General features: G+C 51.1%; 1 protein-coding gene across 1 annotated transcript in view; it reads left to right on the forward strand.

Moving 5' to 3' along the window:
- Positions 1 to 22,714, forward strand: part of efnb3b (ephrin-B3b) — a 41,570-nt gene that overhangs the window by 13,211 nt on the left and 5,645 nt on the right. The window contains exons 2-3 of the mRNA XM_023790451.2: positions 6,102 to 6,397; positions 22,452 to 22,544. Coding sequence (XP_023646219.1) covers positions 6,102 to 6,397; positions 22,452 to 22,544 — 389 coding nt within the window. The remainder of the gene's footprint in view (positions 1 to 6,101; positions 6,398 to 22,451; positions 22,545 to 22,714) is intronic.

Raw genomic sequence — 22,714 nt, forward strand, 5'->3', positions numbered from 1 at the left:
GCACTGAATCCCCCCAGTATGACATCCAGCCATGTAAATGTGGTGAGAGTGTTAGAAACGGGGTAGAATGTGACTTTCAGCGTGAAAGTGGTGCACTGGAGGGGAGGGAGTGTCCCGCGCAGCCCCCCAGCTGAGTTAGCGTCCCGGCAGCCTGGGAAAGAGGAGCACTGCTGGAGCTCTAAACGGGGCAGTTTGTCAGTCCCGCAGACGCTGGGGGAGGCGGGGAAGCGATCGCTAACAGGGCCGTGCCTGTCTTTGCAGGGAGCTCTTAAAGACGAGAGTGTCTCTCCCCCCTCCCCCATCTCCAGTATCTTTATCAGAAAGGCCATTAATATACCCCCCCCAGCTCACTTTCCCCTCACTGCCTCTGCTCTTTCTTCATCCCCCTTTCTTCTGCCATTTTTTCCAGAGCTTTACCTTTCTGTCTCGTTCCGTTTCACTCCAACCTCTCCTGCCCCCTCCTTGTCCCCCCCCCCCACTCCCATTCATCTGTCGGGGTATCTCTGCTGGGGGTCTCCCTAATTACGCCTGGCCCTCCTTGCGGTTCCTACCCCAGGGGGGCACTAATGCAGGCACCTGGCTCCGCAGTCACCCCGCCCCCCCAGTCTCCGGTGTGTTCTCCGCTGTCCTCTTCACTGCCTCTTTGTCTCTCCACCTCCCTCCTCTGTCAGCCTGGCTCAGATCGGCTTCACTGAATCGCACGTTTTTAAAGTAAGATGCATCTGCAGCATCGTGTGGGTGCTGCAGTTAATGGCCCTGAGCAGCACAGTGTGCAGACAAGATGCACATTAATAGTAAAAGTTATTCTGATAAACGCTGTTAGTGTGTATTTTTTGACTGGTGCTACGACCGTGAGTCTCAGCTTGTTTTGCTCACGCTCCCTCTGCTCTCCCCCCCCCCCCCCCCCCCTTTTCTGTCACCCCGTCCTCCTGCTTCTGCTCATTTTCCCCCGTGGCCCCCTACTTTCTTCTTCCTGCCCCGCCGGCTCTCTGCCTCCCTGTCACTCCCCACCAGCCAGGTCGCATCCATCGCACGGCGCCGGCACAGACCGCGCTCGCTAAAGTAAGCGGCTCTGCAGGGAATGATAATGAGGGAGTTCCCCTTCAGATGCATGGCATCGGGGCTACTGGAAACAAAGGCGGATTGTATTTTTAGACTTGTTGGTTTTTTTTATTACCATAATGTTTTAGTTCGCTGGATCTTTTCATGTGCGTTAGTGTGTCTGCGGGATGGGCGCTATTCCCGACGGCGGCCTCCTGGAAGAAACGCGTATCCAGCGTGTCCCTCCCTCCACGAACGCGCTGCCTATTATTTATTTACTTATTTGTTTTATGTGAAAATGTATTTTAACTTTAATCTTTATTTTCTACGGAAACTGTGCCGAATCACGTGGCGCTAACTGCAGCGTATTTGTACAGTTATTTTTTTTCTTTATTATCTTTGGTGGAAAAGCAGCCTTTTTATTTTTGATTAACCTTTCCGGTTGTCCGAAGCCAAACGCTATTATCGACACCGACTCACGGTTTGTATCATTAGTTTTGCACAAAAAAAACCTATTTTCATTCATAGTCCGTGTAATGTTATTATAATATTTTTTCTGGGATGTGCGAGGAATATAATAAAACACCAAGTTATCGTTTTAAAATTCTGAAAGATAAAGTAACTGCTTGCAAGAGAATGAATGTCGGCAGTGTCAGAAAGTCTGAGTGGGGAATTGTTTTAATAAAATATCCGGCTTCGTAATGCCCCAAACCTGAAAGCCAGCCTGTTTCAGGCAGCCCTGCTGAGACCGGTCTCTTAATTTATCAGGCAAATAAATAATGTAATGTATTGTAACTCAGGGTTTGAGCCACCACTAAATGGGTAAGCCTGCCAGTTGAAGGCAGGTCTGAGTGGTCGGTGTGATGGCCACCAAACGGACTGCAGGGAGGAGAAGGCTTAGGCGGGAGCTGGAGTTCAGGTGAACTGCATGGTAGAGCAGCACTATGGACAGGGTGGTGTATGCTCTGTGCACAGGGTGAAGCAGCACTATGGACAGGGTGGTGTATGCTCTGTGCACAGGGTGGAGCAGCACTATGGACAGGGTGGTGTATGCTGTGTGAACAGGGTGGAGCAGCACTATGGACAGGGTGGTGTATGCTCTGTGCACAGGGTGGAGCAGCACTATGGACAGGGTGGTGTATGCTGTGTGAACAGGGTGGAGCAGCACTATGGACAGGGTGGTGTATGCTGTGTGAACAGGGTGGAGCAGCACTATGGACAGGGTGGTGTATGCTGTGTGAACAGGGTGGAGCAGCAGTATGGACATGGTGGTGTATGCTCTGTGCACAGGGTGGAGCAGCACTATGGACAGGGTGGTGTATGCTCTGTGAACAGGGTGGAGCAGCACTATGGACAGGGTGGTGTATGCTCTGTGAACAGGGCGGAGCAGCACTATGGACAGGGTGGTGTATGCTTTGTGCACAGGGTGGAGTAGCACTATGGATGGTGGTGTATGCTCTGTGCACAGGGTGGAGTAACACTATGGATGGTGGTGTATGCTCTGTGCACAGGGTGGAGCAGCACTATGGACAGGGTGATGTATGCTCTGTGAACAGGGTGGAGCAGCACTATGGACAGGGTGGTGTATGCTGTGTGAACAGGGTGGAGCAGCACTATGGATGGTGATGTATGCTGTGTGAACAGGGTGGAGCAGCACTATGGATGGTGATGTATGCTGTGTGAACAGGGTGGAGCAGCACTATGGATGGTGGTGTATGCTCTGTGCACAGGGTAGAGTATATCTAGGCTGTGTGACCAATTGATTTCACACCTCTAATGAATTACTTTTATTTGGAGGACTTGCGCTTATGAAAAGAGCCCCAGATACCAGCAGCAAAGTGTGCTAAGCACTTAATTGGCACGTTTAGGCTGAGCTCACATAGCAGATCTTGCCAGGACCCCCCCCCCCCCCCCCCCCCCAACACGTGTCTCGGCCACGTGATGTCAACGTCTCCAGCAAGAGGCAGCAGAAGCTGAAGTGCCAGTGTGAGGCGCTGTTCCACTGTGTCACTAAACACACGTTTCACGTCACATATAATTTGTCTCCAGCGGTGTGACGGATCATCAGGTAATGGCCGTCTTCCCGGGCGCAGGGCGGCCCGCGTGGCGTAGGCCCTGATTACCGCCGGGTGTCTTACACAGGTGCGAGGGAGTTGCCGTTTATTGTGACACCGGGAGCTGAGGGTCCTCAGCCATTCGGGGTGCCTGTTACGTGCCTGCAGGGCCCATCAGCCACCAGACGTGAGCGACTCCCTGCTGGGGGAGGTGCATAGCCTAGCAGGTGCTAAGAATGGCTCCCCAGTTGAAATCTCCCCTCCTGCCACTTGGATTAGCATCATCGCTTCTGCAATGTTATATATACGCCCAGTGGATGTATTTCTGTAAAGAACATTACATAGTTTGAGCACTTTGTTTGTTTGTTTTTATTTCTGTCCACTTTCGACCCCTGTAATCGCTCTTTCGCTCTCTGGTACCAGTTTTTTAAAAATCTCTTGACCACCTGCACCCTCCGCTGACCATTGTTCTTGACAGCACAGCTGGTCATTGTCTCTCTCTTTCTCTCTCTCCCTCTCTCTCTCTCTACCTGGTGACAGGTCAGCTAACTGGCTGTGTTTCCGAAGGGTCATAAAATGGATTTAACGTGCTTCTGGAGAACATCTAACATTAGTCTGTGCTGTACGTTACGATTGGGGGCATGCAGAGAGGGGGAGCTCCCAGACCATAATAGAATAGAAATGGATTATCTTTCTGCGGGGGGGGGGGGGGGGGCAGGAAAGGCCCGGGCCAGCTGTTGCGTTACCCTGGCACTCCGGCTCCACAGATGTGTAACATTCCTGGCTTAACATGCCACCTTGTGGCTCTGTGGGTGGGGGGGGGCAGCATTACATCAGTGCGATGGAGGCTAAATGTCAGGTTGCAGCACTGCCTGGCTGGTCCCCGTCGGGCCGGCCCCCACCACAATGACCCGGGGTGTAAACGTTAATGCACTTTACACGTCGGTGGTGTGAAACTGCCTATTACCGTCTCAGAGAGCGCACAGCGTCGTCACCTTAGTCACAAGTCATTTTTCTGGAGAATGAGGTGTGAATTGGATTGGGGACAGGTCTGTAGATAACATGGGGCTCATGCAGGAGTCAAGAAAACCGTTCTAAAGTAGGGACGCATCAGACGCCCCCCCGCCCACCCCACCACTCGTGAATGTGTGACGTCGTGCGTCCGAGTAGAGACGCTCGTCCAGGAGTAGCTTCTCAGGGTCCTAACTTGCTTGCGGTCGCTCTACTGCTGCAGTTAAGGGCCTATATTCAGATCGCAGGTGCCAGTCCGTCACGGGGCTAAGGCAGGGTGCACACAGGGCGGGATTTGAACCCATGACCTCTTCTACCGAATGTGGCATCTGTATGAAGCAGCTGACAGGTTAAAAACCTGACCATACATGGAGCAGCGTGGGAGGTGTAACGGGAGACAAATGGCCCACTCCTCTGGGAAGGGGTAGCATTGGGCTGTTGGAGATTCGGGTTGAGAAAACAATGTTTCTGCTCCCATGCCCTCAGTGGAGGAGCAGAAAGAAAAGGAGTGAAAGTTCTGCACCCCCATCCCCAGTTTCTCCCCCCTCTTGGTGCCTGAAAGCGTGGCCCAGTGAATAGGGCCATTGTCTCTGAGCAAGGGGCAGATTGGGCAGGTGGGGTGAGGGCTTTGTGTGAACGGGTGCTATTCGATGGTTGGGGGGGGCAGTGGCGGAGGTGAGATGGGGGCTGAATGTTTCAGCATAGCTGCAGAGAGTGCAGGCTTGGGCCAGCCGGTGGCATGACGGTTAAGGCATTACCCTCATTTAGAATGTCCCCTGGCCCCAATAAGCCATTGGAAAGCTGAAGAGGTGCTGTCACAAGAGGAGGTGTCACAAGAGGAGGTGTCACATGGTTACATTTCAGTCACACAGCTGCTGATACTCAGACATTGCAACTTTAATAATAAACATTTCTGTTCAGCCAAAATCGGTTTTATTTGCCTGCTAGCATGTTTTTATCCATGCGTGTGACAGATTTATCTGTGTATATGAACTTTATTGTGGAAACCTGTCAGAACATATTGGTGGGGGGACACTCCGATGTGCTAAAAATGTATTTTACTTCTGTTTTGCTGGCTGACTTAGTTTGACTAGAGCAAGAAGTGGGAGAGACGGCAGGGCACCTGCTGACATCATGCATGTTTTGCGGGCGGGCTCGGGGGGGGGGCACGCAGGCCGATCCTGGCATCTCGTGTGTTGTTCCTCTATTTCCGGCAAAAGTCGCACACGGACGCGGAGTCACAATGCATCCAGAGCAGCAGGAAGTGGATACCTGCATGCACAGGGGGCTGGGGCACGTGGGAGGCATGTAGGTAACGTGGGACACGGATCGCGTGCATGTGGGAATGCATGTAACACGCCAGTGCTTCCTGCCACGGTCGCCATCCATCTGCTTCTGTTGCTCTTATCTTTGCTTTGGTTTTTTTTAATCCTGCAACCCTGCTTTCTTCTCCCACTCTGTCAGCCTGCACTTTCTTCTTGTCTTCCTGACTGCATCTTTATTTGTTACGCTCACCTCTGTTGCACCCCCACCCCCCCACCCATTGTGTGTCTACCACCCGCGGCAACACTGAACAGGACAACAATCAGATAAGGGGCAAAAATGCACGTTTCAGTTGGCGTGGGGCTTGTGGGTTGGCCTCTGTGTGAGGCTCTCACCCTGCAAGGTTCTGTGTGCTGCCTTGATTTGAAAACTGACTCCTTGGGGAAGGGGGGGGGCTTCAGGGTTACCAGGGTTTGTGAAGATGGGGAAAAAAAATTCAGACTGCATAGAACAGCGATTCAGACTGAATGCCAAAGTATGCTAATTATCCTTTACGCCTTAAAAATGTAAACTGCTGTTGCTATTTTTAATAGATCTTTTATAGCACACTGGTCCCTGTTCAGCCCGCCTACAGAGAGAGCTGGGCGGGTGGAGAGGTTGTTGGGGGTTGTTTCGGTTCGGTTAGTTGCTCTGTATGCGTCACTGATGTTTCCCTCCCTCGTCCCCCCGCAGGTTTGGGGACGACAAAGGCTATGTCCTTTATCCCCAGATCGGGGACCGGCTGGACCTCATCTGCCCGGCGTCAGAGCCGCCCGGCCCGCGGGCCCCACCCGAGTATGAGTACTACAAGCTGTACCTGGTGTCGTCGCGGGAGCAGGCGGACCACTGCGAGGTGACCGGCCCCCCCAACCTGCTGCTCACCTGCGACAAGCCCAACAGCGACATGCGCTTCACCATCAAGTTCCAGGAGTACTCGCCCAACCTGTGGGGGCACGAGTTCAAGACCATGCACGACTACTATATCATCGGTGAGTGATGAAGCCCCCCCACCTTGGGGAGACAAAGCCCCCAGGTGCATAAAGGCCTCTGGTGGGACGGCAGCCCGCTGGGAGCGAAACGAGAATCATTCCTCACATGCCTTGTCCCACACCAGGGGGTGAAATTTAACCTGCAGGAACACAGAGTGTAATGGATAAAAAGCACTAGTGAATACTACCCAAGCCAGCCTGCCCGCTCTTTAAAATTTCACGCCTGGTCATTTTAAAAAGTTTCCAGCTGTGATTGCCCTTAAATACCTGCTCTTAATTGTTTAAACTTATAAATCTGATAAGGTTTTTTTTTTTTCTTTAATTCCTTGAGGCTTCCTGGTCATTCAAGGAAAATTATAATTATATTTTTTTACTCTTAATACCAGATTATCTAGTGGCCATAAAGCGTGGTTTGTTTCTCCCAATTGCCCATATATTGTGTATCCTTGGGACAGGTTCTAGGTTCCACCTGACCCTGTATTTGGGAGATTGGTTGTGGAAGTCAGATGGATGAAGTGAGATTTAGCACATGTAGCTGGGGCTGTGATGAATAACAGAATATTGTGGAGAATAATCATCAGGTTTTTGAGGAGGGTGTTGCGCTTCCTTTAGGCTGTCAGAGTATGTTTGCGTTCCAGCCGGCTGGTGGGGTTGGTGTGTGACGGACGCTGCTTTTCGTCCTGCGGGAGGAGATTTCTGCTCCCTAGGTTCGCATGCGGAGTGGCGCCTGGTATCGCCGTCCTGTAACCATCCCGGCCGCTGTCCAGAGCGACCTTGGAGGGTGTCACGGCGATACAGATGGCCTAGGCTGCGGGCGAAGCCCCGATTCGACATGTGCTTATCGCCTCCATAACCGTTTTTGTTAGTTTGAGGCAAGAGCGTTAACAAACGCCCCCGTGAGGAAAAGCGAGAGCGGAAAATTCTCCCAGCGTGCTGATTCTTCACATCCGTGATCAAGTTGACCACAGAAAATGAAGCTAGCTTTAAGCTATACTGCAATTTACTGCAGTAGTTATTCAGGGAAAATTTGTTGAATTACACAGTTGTGCAAAGACTTCTCTCGCTTAATGGTAACGGGCCGGTCCCTCGGCCAGCGCGTGCTGTGAGAGGGGCGGCACATTGATGTTCTCCCCGGACACTGTGCATCCTCCAGCCTGCCAGCCCATAGCTCTTTAGGGGTCTCCCAGGGCAGACCTCTGAGAGGGTCTCCGCAGAAACAGACTCGGGATTTTGCTCGGGGTCGACGTCTCTTCTACAAGATCCATAAACGGTTTCGGTCTCCTGGCAGAGACCAGACAGAACGTCTGGGTACCTGGCAGAGATTGTGATGCTATTGACCTTTAACTGGATCAGCGGATGCAGAGCGGCTCTGCCACAGCAAAGATCCCCTCGCCGCATTTTGTAGCAGGTATGTTTTCGACGCTGAAGCCGGCACTGGTCCGCCGGTCCAGAGAGCCCTGCTTTTATCTCCGTCCAGCTACAGTATCTGGTTCCGCTCCAATCAGCGTTGCCAGTCAGGCACCTCTGCATGCTTAATACCCGTCTGTCACTCCCAGTAACGCCGCCCCTTTGAAACACCTCGTAGGTGTTTGGGTGGTTTCATCCTCAAAAGCTGAAGCTCTGGAAGCTCTGGCCCAGCATGGAGGCAAGATGCACAATATCTGCCCACCGCCGTGCCCCGGGTGCGTTCCGTCCCCTTAATTACTGCCCCAGTAACTATGAGAGGATTATTTATTTATTTGCTACCCACCGCCTGATTTATGAAGGTCACCAGCAGCCTCCCTTCACTCGTCAGCTCCTTGCCTTTCCCCACGGTGATGGATGATGAATGGATCTAGATGCATGTTGCCTCATTTTGATACAACAGCGAAAGAGGACGCTGTGGAAGGACAGCATGCATTTCCTAGCATCTGACAGGGAAGTGGAAATAGGGTTAAAGCGGATTTTTTGTTTTGTTTTATTTATAAATGTCTTTAATTATGTATAGACATTAATTTAGCCTCTTTTATTTAAAATATTGCATTTTCCTGGTGCAGTTTTATTGGTCTTTTGCATATTTATCAGGAGTGGAGATCATTTTGATATTGACAATCCATCTTTTATGCTGTTGAATTTTAATATTACTTTCTACCCTGCAGGCTTTGTAGCCTACTGACTGTGTCCTGCAGGCCTGTAACCCACTGAATGTATCTGAATGCCCAGCTTATATATGGGTAAAAATTAACTGATTCTGAGTGAAGGTATCAGTGAAGCAGCATAATAATAATGTGAACTAGTTTGCATTTGACATTGACAGGAATCCCTGTCAAGGAGCTGCTACTCGTGTTTTCCAGGCCTGCCGGCATGTTTCATATTGCGTCCTGCTTTCTATTAGCCGTGTCTGGATACCATTTTGTTTGTTCCATCGATAACTTCTTGGACCATTTATTTATTTTTTTTATCAGTTCTCAGACAGACCTTACTAATCGATTGACAGGCAGAACCGATCAGTAAGGATCTGAAATACAAGGTCAGGCAGAGAGAGGGAGTGGGGGACAGTGTGGGAGAGAGGGTAGGACAGGAATGGGAGCGGAAGAGGGGAGCTCACACATTTACAGTGAAGTAAGAAATGAGGCTTTAAACTTGTATTTAAACTATGGCGTTTAACCAGGCTATAAATATAGTGTGTGTGGGTGGTTGAGGGGGGGCATTGCCCAGGGATTGGACCCACATCACCTGGAGGTGTTGTCACTCTCATAGTGGACTCGCACATGCTCCTGCTCGTGCATTTGTGTCCGCGTGTGAAGGGGCTCCCTGTGTGCTTTTGTGTGCGTGAGATCTCTCCCTGTAGGGATAAGGCTTTTAATTAACCTACCTTAGCATTTGTTAATTTATTCAATATGGGTTAAATGAGCTGGAACAGAGATTGATAGAGGAAGGGGAGAGCCCCCCCCTTGCTGATCCCTGCTCCTCCGCGTCGCCGTGCCGACGCACTCTCACATTAACCCTATGGTCATTTACTCAGGAGTTTTGCTCGCCCGGCCTCCAGGCGTGAGATGAAGCCCGTGCCCCGACTCCCTGGGGCGGGACCGTGCCCTGTGCAGAAATAGGTAATCGCGCGGGAAACTGCAGCATGATCGGCGCCGAATGCAACCAAAGTGCGAGACTGAGCAGCACTGACAGATGCACGCATTACTGTCAAGACACTTAGGGAAAAACACTCGTGGTTTATATATCGCATTTCCTGTTTGGGTCAATGCATGCCCTCTGGGAATGTGGCATGTCAATTTATGGCGTGCCCCCGCCCCCCCACAGCACGCTCCTCGCAGTACCGACTCTCAGCACTAGGGAGTGAGATTGAGTCTGGATACCAGAAGCAGGCCACACTGGATCGCGACAGTGATGAGTCTCCAGTGGCAGGGAACACTGCAGCCGTATCCGTCAGCATGCGCCTGTGCCGGGCCGTGCCGATCGGCACGGAAAGGTCAGCAGTCTGAAGCTTTGCGTGATAAGCGCCTGTTCAGGTGGCCAGTAGATAGTGAGAGTGAACGTGCCCCCCCCCACCCCCCCACCCCCCGCAGCCTGGGTCTAAGCGGATGTTGTTCTGTTGGGCCGTGGAGAGCAGAGCGGAAGGTTCTGGCAGCCGATGCGACATCCCGCCTCCAGGAGCTCTCGGCGCCACCCGCTATCTCATCTCACGCCAGCCCAACACCGTTTAGTCCTGCCAAGCAGTCGGCCCCTGCTGCCTCTGTCCAGGGCATCCCAGGGACCCTCTGGCCGCTCCTCTAAGAGAGGGGGGCAGGGAGAGAGGGGGGCAGAGAGAGAGGGGGGCAGAGAGAGAGGGGGGCAGGGAGAGAGGGGGGCAGGGAGCTGCATCTGTGCCTGTGGGCGAGTATATTTTACATTGTGGGGACCAGTTTTCCCCACAAACCAGTTATTTTGACATTGCGTGACTGACGCACAAGGGGAAACTCAATTTTATAAAAAATCAATTTTATAAAAATCTGTGACTGCAATCAAGAAACTCAAACAGCTACAAGTCTTGTATTTTATTTGATTACTTATGGTTAAGGTTAGGGTTGGGTTGGGGTTTAATTCGTCATTGCTGGAATTAGGGTTTTTCCCATAGAAAGACGATTCCCTCAACGATTGGAATACAGACATGCGTGCGTGTGTGTGTGTGTGTGTGTGTGTGTGTGTGTGTGTGTGTGTGTGTGTGTGTGTGTGATGGACACAGTGCTCTGTTTAACTGCTCAGAGGGACCCAGAAGGCATCAATAATTCAGAAGCCGACGCCGGTTTATTGAATAAGGTTAACTAGGGGAAAGTGAAAGACAGGTACAGGCGGATACAGATGGAGCGGAGCGCCCGTCCCGTCACTGTCTGCGTCCCGTACACATTCCTCCACGTCTGATGTGGTGTTGAGTCGCACACAACCGGGGGGAAGAAAGCCCTAGAGCCAGGCCCAGTGAGGCTGGCGGGGGGTGAGGCGATGAAGGGCCTGGAGCGGGTACCCGCAGACTGGCTTGCCTCCCGGGGGGGCACGCTGTAGTACGCTTAAATGGGCTACTTAACCTGGATTTCTCTGGTAAAACATCCGAGTGCACAAATGGGCCAGAGGCTGCGTGGTGCTGAAAAAAGGAGAAGGACGAGGTGTGTGACTAAACACCAGTCCCTGCTGGAGCACCGGGAAAGGGGGGGGCACGAGTCAGAGTCATGTGACGGGTGGAGGCCGAATGAGGGCCCAGGCGGCGGACTGCGAGCTGACCCACTTCTGAGAAAGTTCTCTCACTCTTCGAGGAGCCTAGTCACCTGTTGGGCTTGCATTCGGCCCACTCTCCAGAAAGGCCGGGGGGTGGGGTAGAGCCCCGGTCCGGCGCCGTGGCGACCCAGTTTCCCTCCATCTGCAAGGAGCATGCAGTGTTTGGTGTAGGGGGCGCTGTGCCGCAGGAAGCCAGTGCGAGAGCAGGTTTAAGGAAACGAAACATGGTGTGATGTGGCTTTTCTGCTTTTGATAAAAGGTTTGGAAACCTTTGGAAACATTTTTTTCCTGTTGAGTGGTTTGGGCTGGTATTTGTCGGTTATAGTAAATTTGAAGTCAACAGGAAGTTACACCCATTACATATAATACCAATTTAATAAGTGTGCATTCCCAGAATGCATCGGGGTGGAAAAGTGCAAAAAAAGAAAGAGGGAACAAAGAGGAGGACAGAGAGGTTTAGGAGGGTGTGGAAGGGACTGGCTCTGGGTCTGTCATGGCTACAGCACTGTGAGTGTGTGTGGGGGGGGAGCTGCATGTGTAGTGTGAATAACAGAAAGTGACAGGTCGCCTCCCCAATCTAGGTCAACAATCAGAACCACGCCGCACTGCAGCAAGTGTGTGTGTTGAGGGGCGGGGTTAGGGTGTGTGTCTGTGTGTGTGGGTGTGTACAGTTCTCTTGGTAAAGGTCAGATGGGAAGACTTCTCCTCTAATTGGATTCACACACACATACCTGCAGACAGCATGCACTGTACATCACCTCACACACACACACACACACACACACATATACACACACACACAGGCTGCAGAGGGTATGGGTTACTGCCAATCCCCATTTGTACCTCAGTCCAGGATCCCATTCCACTGTACTGTGGAATTCTTTGTAAGGAAATGATTCCCCCTCAGAGAGACGTCACACATCACTGAGGACTGGTCTCACGCACAAACATCCCACTCAGGACTGGTCACACACGCACACACGTCCTAGCCGAGACTGGTCTCACGCACACACGTCCCACTCAGGACTGGTCTCACGCTGACAGAAGCCTTTTCTAAAACCTGTGACATACATGCTTGAAATAAGTTTGTACTGCAGTCTGTTAAATTACAGGGCATGATTAGCTGCATAATTAGAATGTGCAAAGCAGCAGAGCATTTTGTAATGGGAAAATGAGAAAAGAATATTACAATATACAGCCCAAAAAGTTTTCTTCATCCAAAATCTGTTTGCAGTTCAGCCTGCAAATTCATATTTTCTGATTAGCTGTGCAAACTCACGTTCACAATATCAGCATGCTTACTGTTAATATTCAGACTCACAAATGTGCAAACTCACTCCCCAATTTAGCATGTAAGCTAACTCATGCTGCCTGATTCTCTGTGTGAACTCACGTTCCCCATTCAGCATGTAAATTCAATAGGGTCCGAGGTGCTTGGTTTCTCAAGAACCTGACTTACAAATCCCTGTCATATAGATCCATGTTCCTCCTCATGTTCCTCCTCATGTTTCTCCTCACGCTCCTCACTGTCATCTCCCACACTCGGGACCCTCCATTTCCTTACCCTGCTTTGTTACCCAGCAGTCAGCTGTCCGACATGCAAACATTCATTCTTTGCATCTCTCTCCCATTAAGGGTCACCATAAATAGATTAGGTGTGGAAGCCTCAAAATAATTGACATAATCCTAACAATAACAATAATAAATAAGGATTTTGATTTTGAATATATTTGTCACTTTGCGTACAATAAACGCGTTTATTTTATTAATAAATAAGATGAGGGCTGTTTTTGTCTCTGACGTGGTGGAGAACCTCGAGTTAGCCGTGAACTGAGGTGTGGTATTAAGGTCAGATAGGGGCGTTCTGCACTGTAATTTCAGTTTTTGTCCTTGTGGTGATTTAACAGAGTTAATTTAGCACCGTTAACACCAAACCCAGTATGAGAAAATATAGCTTGGGCATTTCTAAAGGAGTAGTTTTTGTTTCGTTGTAGCAATTGCTGTTTCTCGGAGGCATTTTCTCACATGTAGTCCCCACTGGGGGGAGGGGGGACTGACAGACGTGTGCTGCAATGCAACAGGACGGCGCAGTGCCGCATTAACATGGACAGGATGAGCGGGAGCGTCTGTACACACACAGACATGGTGTTTGTTGTGTTTGGGGGGGGATTAAATTCTTTTCGTGGTGGGGGGGGTGACTTCGATAGGCCAGCTGTTCACATGAGAGCAGTGCAGGGTAAATGGGGGGTGGGGGTGGGGGGGGGGAGTGAAAAAGAGGGAGGGAGGCAGGGAGAGCAGGAGGAAAGGATGAGAGAGGATAAAGAGCAAACACTTCTCGGGTTTAGAGAAGTCTCTTTACCAGGCACTGCACCAGCTGTGTGTGTGTGTGTGTGTGTGTGTGTGTGTGTGTCTCCATATATATGTGCAAGTCCAAATGTCCGTGTCCTTTCTATTAAATCCACCCATTTCCATTTGATTTGTTTAGTGTGTAATTATCCCATTGGATATTAAATAATAATTAAGGGAAAATGACTGTGTTTAAGAACAACTATTGCCATTCTGTGTATATTCCGGCATAATGGTTTCATGAACATACTACAGAGGAATTATAAAAGGTATTTAAAAGAGCAGAAGTATGTTTTTGAGAGCACAGAACAGCTCCCTGCTCTCTACTGCCCCCTAGGTAACTTGGGGCTTATCATTCTTGGCTGGGAACTCGTTAGCTGAAGAGCTTAGTTCACCACCTGTTGTTTGGAGAAGGGAGCGAGGGATTCAGTGTGCATTCAGGGTGTGTGATGGGTGGGTGGGTGTCAGCGCATGCAGGCATGCGGGGTGGAGGGCCGACACGCACCCAGTGAGAGGCTCCAGGCGAAAGCGCTATGGCATTAGCATGTGGTGCGTCATCCTGCGAGCTGCGGTTCATGGCCGCGACTGCGGGCGGGTGCAGGCAGCGTGTTAACAGGCATCGGCGGACATGACAGAACAGCGGCAACTGTGATCACAGGGATGGAGCGTGTGCCCGGCAAGGAGGCTGCTGTCTCCCCCAGCCCACCCCGCCCCACCCCGTCTGTCCCATCTGTCTGTCCCACGCCCTGCTCCCTGAATACCAGCCTTTTAATGTATGCAATTAAGGACCTAATTAGGGTAATTAATTCAGCCAGCCACGGGCCTTTTCATTGTTATAGATCCAGTTTAATCCCTGCCCTACACTTCTGCGACAAAGAGCTGTCACTAATGAGGGCAGCCACCCTGGTCACACCAGAGTGCGAATCCGCTACCACCAACATCAACACTAAAGCATCGAACCCCAAATCCTACCAGTACCGCTAATGCTAACGCACCGACAGCAAAGCTAGTACCTCCGGCGCTAATGCTAACACAGCAAAAGAAAAGCAAGTATCTCCAGCAGCAACACGAACAAATCAAACAAGAAAACTAGTACTAATCACCATCAATACTAGCACACCAGTACTGGCACTCTGCTGGACGCAGCCGTGGGAAGGGCCCCCTTATGGCGTCGGGTTGATGTCACCAGCTCTCAGCCTGCTGTCCGCTCAGAGACGCCCGCTTCCCCGCTTGCAGTGGAGTTGGAGTGGCATGCGGTTTGTTTACAGTTAAGGGTTAAGTGCTGGTTAATGCCCCATGTGAAGTGTGTGCTTAACGCGTGAGCGGCACCGCCCCCCGAGCACAGCCCCTCGCCAGCCTGGCCGCTCTCCTCTTCCTCCCTGTCCCTTTCTCTCCTGGAACACGCATACATTTCCATGTTGTATAAGCGGTCACATTCCCCGCACACACCCATCAGCCAAACACGTGCTGACACATTATACACGTGTGCTCTGCCATCACTACCCATTCATTATTACTGTTATCAGAATGACTGTGTCTTAGCTCTGTGTGTATCTGCTTCTGTCACATTTTAATAATTTAGAACTGATTCTTTTGGAGATGAAAACAAATTTTGGAAACCGGCAAAGGGCCAAACATTCAACTCAATTCAATTCAATTCAATTTCTTGTTGTATAGCGCCTTTCACAACAGTCCATACATAAAGCATCATTAGAGAGAAATACAAAACAGGAAAAAGGAAGGAAAGAAATTAAATAAAGAAAGCCAGATGACAACAGAGGAGAGGAACCAAAAACGTCCAAGTAAAGAGGAAAAAAACTTCTGAGTTTCCAAGGTCAATTGGCCACCCAACCTCCCCCCCCCCCCCAACCAACCCCCCCCCCCCCCCCACACCGGGCATGATAACATCACTGAAAACGAAAGGAGTGGACATGCTTGCTAAAAGGTAGATATAAGCTGTGATTAAGGATCAAGACAAAGTCCATAAATGAGTCTGTTATCCATGCTGGCCTGTATAGGGGGGGCACTGAAGGCTGCACCCACCATGATGCAGTTTGTAGCTCATCCAGATAATACAACATGAGGCAGACAGTGTATCGTTTCAACAAGTGGGAGCTGAAGACGGCACTGCACTTATCTGTTCTCATTTCACAAAACTCTGTCTGTATCCCCCATACTCCCCACTCTCTATCTCTGTACCCCCGATTCATACTCACTCCTCCCTCCCTGTACTCCCCCATCCACCCCATACTCCCCACTCTCTATCTCTGTACCCCCGCTTCATACTCACTCCTCCCTCCCTGTTCTCCCCCATCCACCCCATACTCCCCACTCTCTATCTCTGTACCCCCGCTTCATACTCACTCCTCCCTCCCTGTACTCCCCCATCCACCCAATACTCCCCACTCTCTATCTCTGTACCCCCGCTTCATACTCACTCCTCCCTCCCTGTACTCCCCCATACACCCCATACTCCCCACTCTCTATCTCTGTACCCCCGCTTCATACTCACTCCTCCCTCCCTGTACTCCCCCATCCACCCCATACTCCCCACTCTCTATCTCTGTACCCCCGCTTCATACTCTCTCCTCCCTCCCTGTACTCCCCCATCCACCCCATACTCCCCACTCTCTATCTCTGTACCCCCGCTTCATACTCACTCCTCCCTCCCTGTACTCCCCCATCCACCCCATACTCCCCCATGTCATTCAAAATATGCATGCACATATATATACATACGTATATATGTACATATGAAAAAGTATAAGCGTCTCATGGAGGAGCAGCATACGGTTATGTTTGTAAAGCGACTGCTGATGAGGGGTAGTTTACACACTGACTAGTGAGGGTGTACTGAGTGGTGGTTTACACACTGACTAGTGAAGCTGTACCGAGTGGTGGTTTACACACTGACTAGTGAAGCTGTACCGAGTGGTGGTTTACACACTGACTAGTGAAGCTGTACCGAGTGGTGGTTTACACACTGACTAGTGAAGCTGTACCGAGTGGTGGTTTACACACTGACTAGTGAGGGTGTACTGAGTGGTACATTACACACTGACTCGCCAGCATGGGGGCTGTTGGTCACACACACACGGACATCCACACGGGGGGCAGGAGCGCACACACAAAGCAACAATCTGATTTCTCATTTTGCAACGGTAACAGGAATAAGTCCAAGAATTCCAGAACTGGATGTTAGGTCTCATAAGCTGTAATTAGACAAAGTGGTGTCTTTAATTGAGGGTTTTAATGAAGTAAATGAGAGCACTGGAAGAACAAAAGCTGCTAGACACGCAGAAGGATGCATGAACCACCCGGGTGCGTGTGTATATTTCTGTGTGTATGATGTGTGTGTGGGTATGTTTGTGTATGCATGGGTATGTTTGTGCATATGGTGGGTGTGTGTGTGTGTGTGTGTGTGTTTGTGTCAATGGCATTTGACCCTCTGTCAGTAAATTCCTTGTGAGGCTGTTGAGAGAGCTCCATCTCTGTGACCCTGGGGGGGGGGGGGGGTAGTTTACATACTGACTAGTGAGGGTGTACTGCTAACCCCCCGCCCCCGTCATATTACCCCCCTTCTGCTCTCCTTGTTTCTCTTTCCCTATTTACCTCCTCTTCAATTCCCACTCTCTGTTTTCCTAATTTAGCCGCCTCCAGTTCCCCCCTCGCTCCCTCTCTCCGTGTCACTGATCGCCATCTCTTTTTTTCCCTCCCATCAGGCCACTGACCCACTTCTTTCTTTTACATCCCTCTTTCTTCTTTTTTACATCCCTCTTCTCTCAACACATATCCAAACATCTAATTTCCTCTTTCCTTTTTCATCTGATTCCCTTTCAATCCTCCTCTCGTTTATATCCCTCTTTCTCTTTTATATCCTCTTCACTCTTCTGCTTTCCTTTCTTTCCTCCCTCTTTCGTGCTTTTCTTTGTGCCCTTTCTCTCCCTCTGCCCCGCTGGCCTCGGTGTGGTCGCCAAGGTGACAGTTTGGTGGTATGTCCCTGTGGTCACGGCGACGCAGGGCAAGCTCACTGTCCCATCTCCGCAGTGCTCAGGGGGTGCCAGAGGCTAACACAGAAGCCCCTGGGATAGTCGGCGGGGAGATGGCTGGGGGGTGGGGGCACGGAGGCCAGCCGGCTCCCCCCCTGCTGGCCTCGGACCTGTTCCTTCCCACCCGCTATGAGCGTGAAGGGCAAGGGGCAGGCGCTGAGCTAATGGGGCCACTCGCTTATGAGTCAGTGAACAGCACCACGTGGGGGGGGGGGGGGCACTCATTACTGACCTCAGGCGTCCATGCTGCCCCCCCCCCCCCCCCAGCCACTGAGCTGCTGGGATAATGGCCCGGCAGAGCGGTGGGGGGTGGCTGGGGGAGGGGGCAGAGCAGTGGAGTGAGTCTGGTCTGGCCAGCAGCTGAGACCTGAGATATTCAGCTCACCCTAACTGCCCCCCCCCCCCCCCCATTGGAAGGCCTCCAACCACATCTCCCTTCATAAAGCAATGAGCTTCTTAGATGACATGGCTGTGCGTGGCTCACCCATAGAGCTCTACCCTCATGATACCACTGGAGGTACGTCTGAAGTGCCCCCCCCCCCCCCGAGACTGTGAGTCCCCACTTTGCTCTGTCAGTGCCCAGTGGAGCAGACGGCGACTGCAGGTGTACAGGCAGGGGAACTGCCACTCTTCAGCGGAGCTTGAGTTGAGGCCCTGGGCCTGGGTAAATCGGAGGGGGGGGGGGGGGACTGGAAGCTTCCAGTGGCTTGAGCCAAAAGTGACTGGATGCCATGGGAGAGATGGGGAACCGAGATGGCCTATTTCTGCAGCCCCCCCTCCATCGTGGCGGTGACTGACACAACAGGGATTTGGCAAGTCAAGGAGACAGCGACGTAGTGCATATAGCACATGCATGACTCGCGTGTGACATGCACAATACCAGGTGTTCTTTAAGCATACGTGCAGTGTTTACACACACACATACACACACACACACACACACCAGATACTCTCCTTTACACATTCTCCTACACAAACAAACTAAACACTCTCTCTCACACACACACATGGACAGGCTGCTCTCCCTGTCTCATTTTTAAACTTTATTCCACCAAACACACAAACCCTCTCTCTCACTCCTAATGTCTTTTATATAATGTGTCACGGCTCTTAACACAGCAACACACACCACATCACTTTAACATTCACATTCACACTGTTAGTCATTTTTCATTACATCTAGCATGTCATGCTAATAACCATTACTTCTGCCTCCATTTCCCATAAAGCACCCAGATTCCCATAATGCCCACAGGCATCATGTAGTTCTCAACCAAGCATATTTTCCCCATAGCCCTGCTTGGGTTTATCTGTTATAGCGGCATGTGTCACTGTACACCAGGGGTCTCCAACTCCGGTCCTCGAGAGCTACCGTCCAGTAGGTTTTCTATCATACCCGGCTTCTGGTAAGCCACACCTGTTCTCAGGTAAATACCAGGAACAGGTGTGGCTCATCAGAAGCCTAGTGGGACAGAAAACCTACGGGGTAGTAGCTCTCTAGGACCGGAGTTGGAGACCCCTGCTGTACACATTCTTCCTGCGTAGGTTTCTCCTGCATGCCGGCTCATAGACATACTGCTCTGTTTTAGACGTACTCGCATCCTTCAGAGCCGACCCGCATCTCCCTCCAACATGTTGAATGCACATGGATGTAACATTGTCACTTGGGTTCTCTCTGGACATCACAATGCCCCAAGGACACATAGCATTCCAGCATACTGCATTCTTCATCTGTGTGGCAGGCTGGCCGTCTGGGCAGGTCCCACTGTCCCTTCCCACTGGGGGGAGCCTGAGCCTCCCAGAATCTCGCCCCTCGTGTGGGAGGTTCACAGGCTGCCGTGCCTCTCCCTGACAGCACTGATGGAAAAGGGGGGCTGACACTCTGAAAGTGAAAGACTGCAGAGAAATAAAATGTCACTGAAAGGCTGGATGAGGCGAGGGGCGAGCCCCCCGGCTGTGCGTTTGTACGTGTACCTCCCCCCATGCCTCCTCACCCAGGTGGTACGTCCCTAGTGGCATGCACAGTTATCTTGCTCAACCAAAGCTGAAGATTTGAAGAATTGGGGGGTTGAAGTCATGTGACCATCTTCACAAACAGCCCCTTTTAGGCCCCGAGAGACCAAGGTTCACCTCTAGTTAGTAATTTGCTAGGTGTTTTTTTATTTTTATTTTATCATGTCAGATCAATTCCTTACAAAGTGCTGTTATTTAGAGGGTTAAAGCTCCTTATCTGCTGTGGCACGATGATGCTCTGTTACTGGTGTAAACAAACAAGATGAAAGGATGACACCAGGCTTCCTGGGTCTGCTTCTGCTGCTGGAGCTGAAGCGACAACTGTGGGCAGCCCTGGGGGACCTCACTTGATTTGGAATCAGGAGGTCACTCAGAAAACCATTTCCCATAGTCCCCCTCTCACCCTGCCACATAACCCCCCGGCTAAAGCAGATCTGGGTCAACATGCAGGCCATCCCAGGGATAGGGAGGGCGTCACGGGGACCACAAACAGGGCTGGATGTGATGTCTTGTTTATTATTATTTTTAACAAGCCAAAATGTGACTTGTCTGGGATATTCAATGGTGACGGCTGCCATGGGCTGTCTGGGGGGGGGACTGAACACACAGCATCACCCCTCCCCCCCCCCCCATCATTCTGCTCTTTACCTCGGTGTAATTGTGGCCCGGAGCCTAAAACACCCACATGTGGCGCTGATGCATTACCGGGACCCACGTGGGTGCTGGGTCAGTGTGGCATTACGCCCTTGGCCCCCAGAGTCTCCCTTTTCTCCATAATCCACTCTCTGCGCTGGGCCTCATTTTCCTCTTTTTTGTTTAATCCTCTCGCTGTCTAATTAGAAATATTTAACTCAATTTAGGTCAGGGTTAGCCGTCCTTGGCATCTAACTGGCTTGGGTTCAGGTCTGTAAGGTCGGCTGGGCCACCGTGGGTCAGATGGTGTGCTGTTCGGCTTTGGCGTGGCCCCGCAGTCCCCCCCCCCCAGCCCCGATGCCTTGTGATCGACGCTGACTCTGGCTTTATGTCATTAATTAGCCGTCCCCGCGTATGCAGCCGCGCGTCTGGCCGCCAGCCTCCTCCCCAGCACCGTTGTCCTCGGCCGCTCTGCGTCTCGCCATCACCGCTGATCATTGTCTCAATTACCCGACCCCCCCCCCCCCGGTTCTCGGTTCCCTCTGCCATCTGAGCCCCCCACCGTGTCTCTGTCTCCCTCTCTGTCTTCGCCCTCAGTCTCACTCCCCCGTCTTTCTCGCTTTCCTCTCTTGTCCTTCCTCCCTCGCTCCCCTTTGCTTTGTGAAGCTCCGCCATGACCTGCGGCACGCAAATGTCATCTCCATTCCATCTCATCCCCTTTTTCTTGATTATCTCACTCTCTCTCTGCTTCCCCCACTTTCTTTCTTTCTCTTAGCACCCCCCCCCCTCATTCCGTGTCCTCTCTGTACCCCTTTCCTCATCTCTGCCCTTCCTCTTGCCTTCCTCTTCCTCCACTCCCATCTGTCCTCAGCACACATCACCTCTCATTGTCTGCCATCTCAGTCATGACAGAACCTGTCACAGCCAATCAGGATCTTCCCCTCCTCATCCTCCCGGACACTTCCGCCAAGTCCCGCAGAACCTGCGCTAATGCCAGGAAATATGCCGGCACTCCCCCCCCCCCCCACAGCCCCTCCAGCTCTCTGCCTCGCATTTCACTTCATTTTACGTTCCCTCTCTATAACTCCCCTTCTATACCTTTTCTTTTTCTTCTCTCGCTTCCTCCGCCTCATTTGAGAGGGTGAGAGTGGAAGAGAGGTGTGATAAGCACAGCCGCCTTTTTTTCACACCTCCGTCCTTTCGGCCGGGAGTGCCCGAGACGTTACATTATAGCCCCCGGCACAAATCGGGGGGATTTTTTTATTTATTTATTTTTTTACTTGCTGAAAAAGCCTGACCCTTGAGATCGGGAATAGAGAGAGAATGAAGGGAGATAAAATGAAAGAGGGAATTGGGACGGAGAATGTGGAGCAATGACCAGCTGACGATGTGGAGACGGCGTGTGCATTTCTGCGGTTCTGCTCGCTCGCCAGCCACACTGTGACCCACTGGTAGCACAAAGCCACCACTTATTAAAGCGCCGCCTGTGTTCCTCTCTGTGTGTTTAGTCATATAGGGCAGATTACACAGAATGACACTCATGTTCTAAGCCACTGGCGGAGGTTCACCTCAGGTCTTACTCATCTTACCAGGGACTGAAAACTAGGATCCCTGTTTAAGTCCAGATGGTTTTCACTGAGCTTACGTTGTGTTACTTTACCTATGGACTAAACAGCATTACTAGGCTAAAACCTGTGTCATTACTCCAGGGGTGGCCAATCTTATCCAGAAAGGACTGCTGTGTGTGCAGGTTTTCGCTGCAACTCCCTAATTAGGTTACTAATTAGAGGACTGATTGGCTGAAGAGTCCTCACACCTGGATTTGAACAGCTGACCTACAGGTTATCCCAAAAACCTGCATACACACCGGCCCTTTGCGGATAAGATTGGCCACCCCTGCATTACACCATTGTGCTAATATACCAAATGTATACTTTTGCAGAGCACAATGACGAAACTACAGCTTCTATTTGTGCATAAATTCCCTGTCCCATTTTGGGAGAAAAGCCATTAAGAGTCAAACTACTACAGAACAGCACTGAACATCACGAAAGCAGCAGGAAGCCCTGCCATGACTTCCCAGAATTTTGTAGTTAATAAAAGAAACATTCAAAAGTAGAATACAAAACGGCCTAGTGATGAAGATTATGCTGATGAAGTTCTAACATGATTTAAAGGTTAAGGTTATTCATGTCAACAACAAGCGCATCCAGTGACCAAAGCAAGGTTGGATTCAGACTGACACCTCTGTTCCCTCTCTCCTGTCTTCGTAGCGACCTCTGATGGAACACGCCAGGGCCTGGAGAGCATGCGGGGGGGTGTTTGTGCCACACAAGGAATGAAGGTGGTCCTCAAAGTGGGACAGAGTAAGTCGTCCTTGTGTCGTCGCCGTCACCGCAGCCCCCACTCAGCACAATGCGCAGTCCATTCCAGCCCTGTCGGCACTCGGGACTGTGCAGTCTTGCCCAATTAGACGGGTAATGACCGGTTCAGCACATCTCTTGTCCAATTAAGGAATTTCTGGTCCAGGGGAGTT

This window comes from Paramormyrops kingsleyae, chromosome 10, assembly GCF_048594095.1.
Source record: "Paramormyrops kingsleyae isolate MSU_618 chromosome 10, PKINGS_0.4, whole genome shotgun sequence".
NCBI classification, from domain to species: Eukaryota; Metazoa; Chordata; class Actinopteri; order Osteoglossiformes; family Mormyridae; genus Paramormyrops; species Paramormyrops kingsleyae.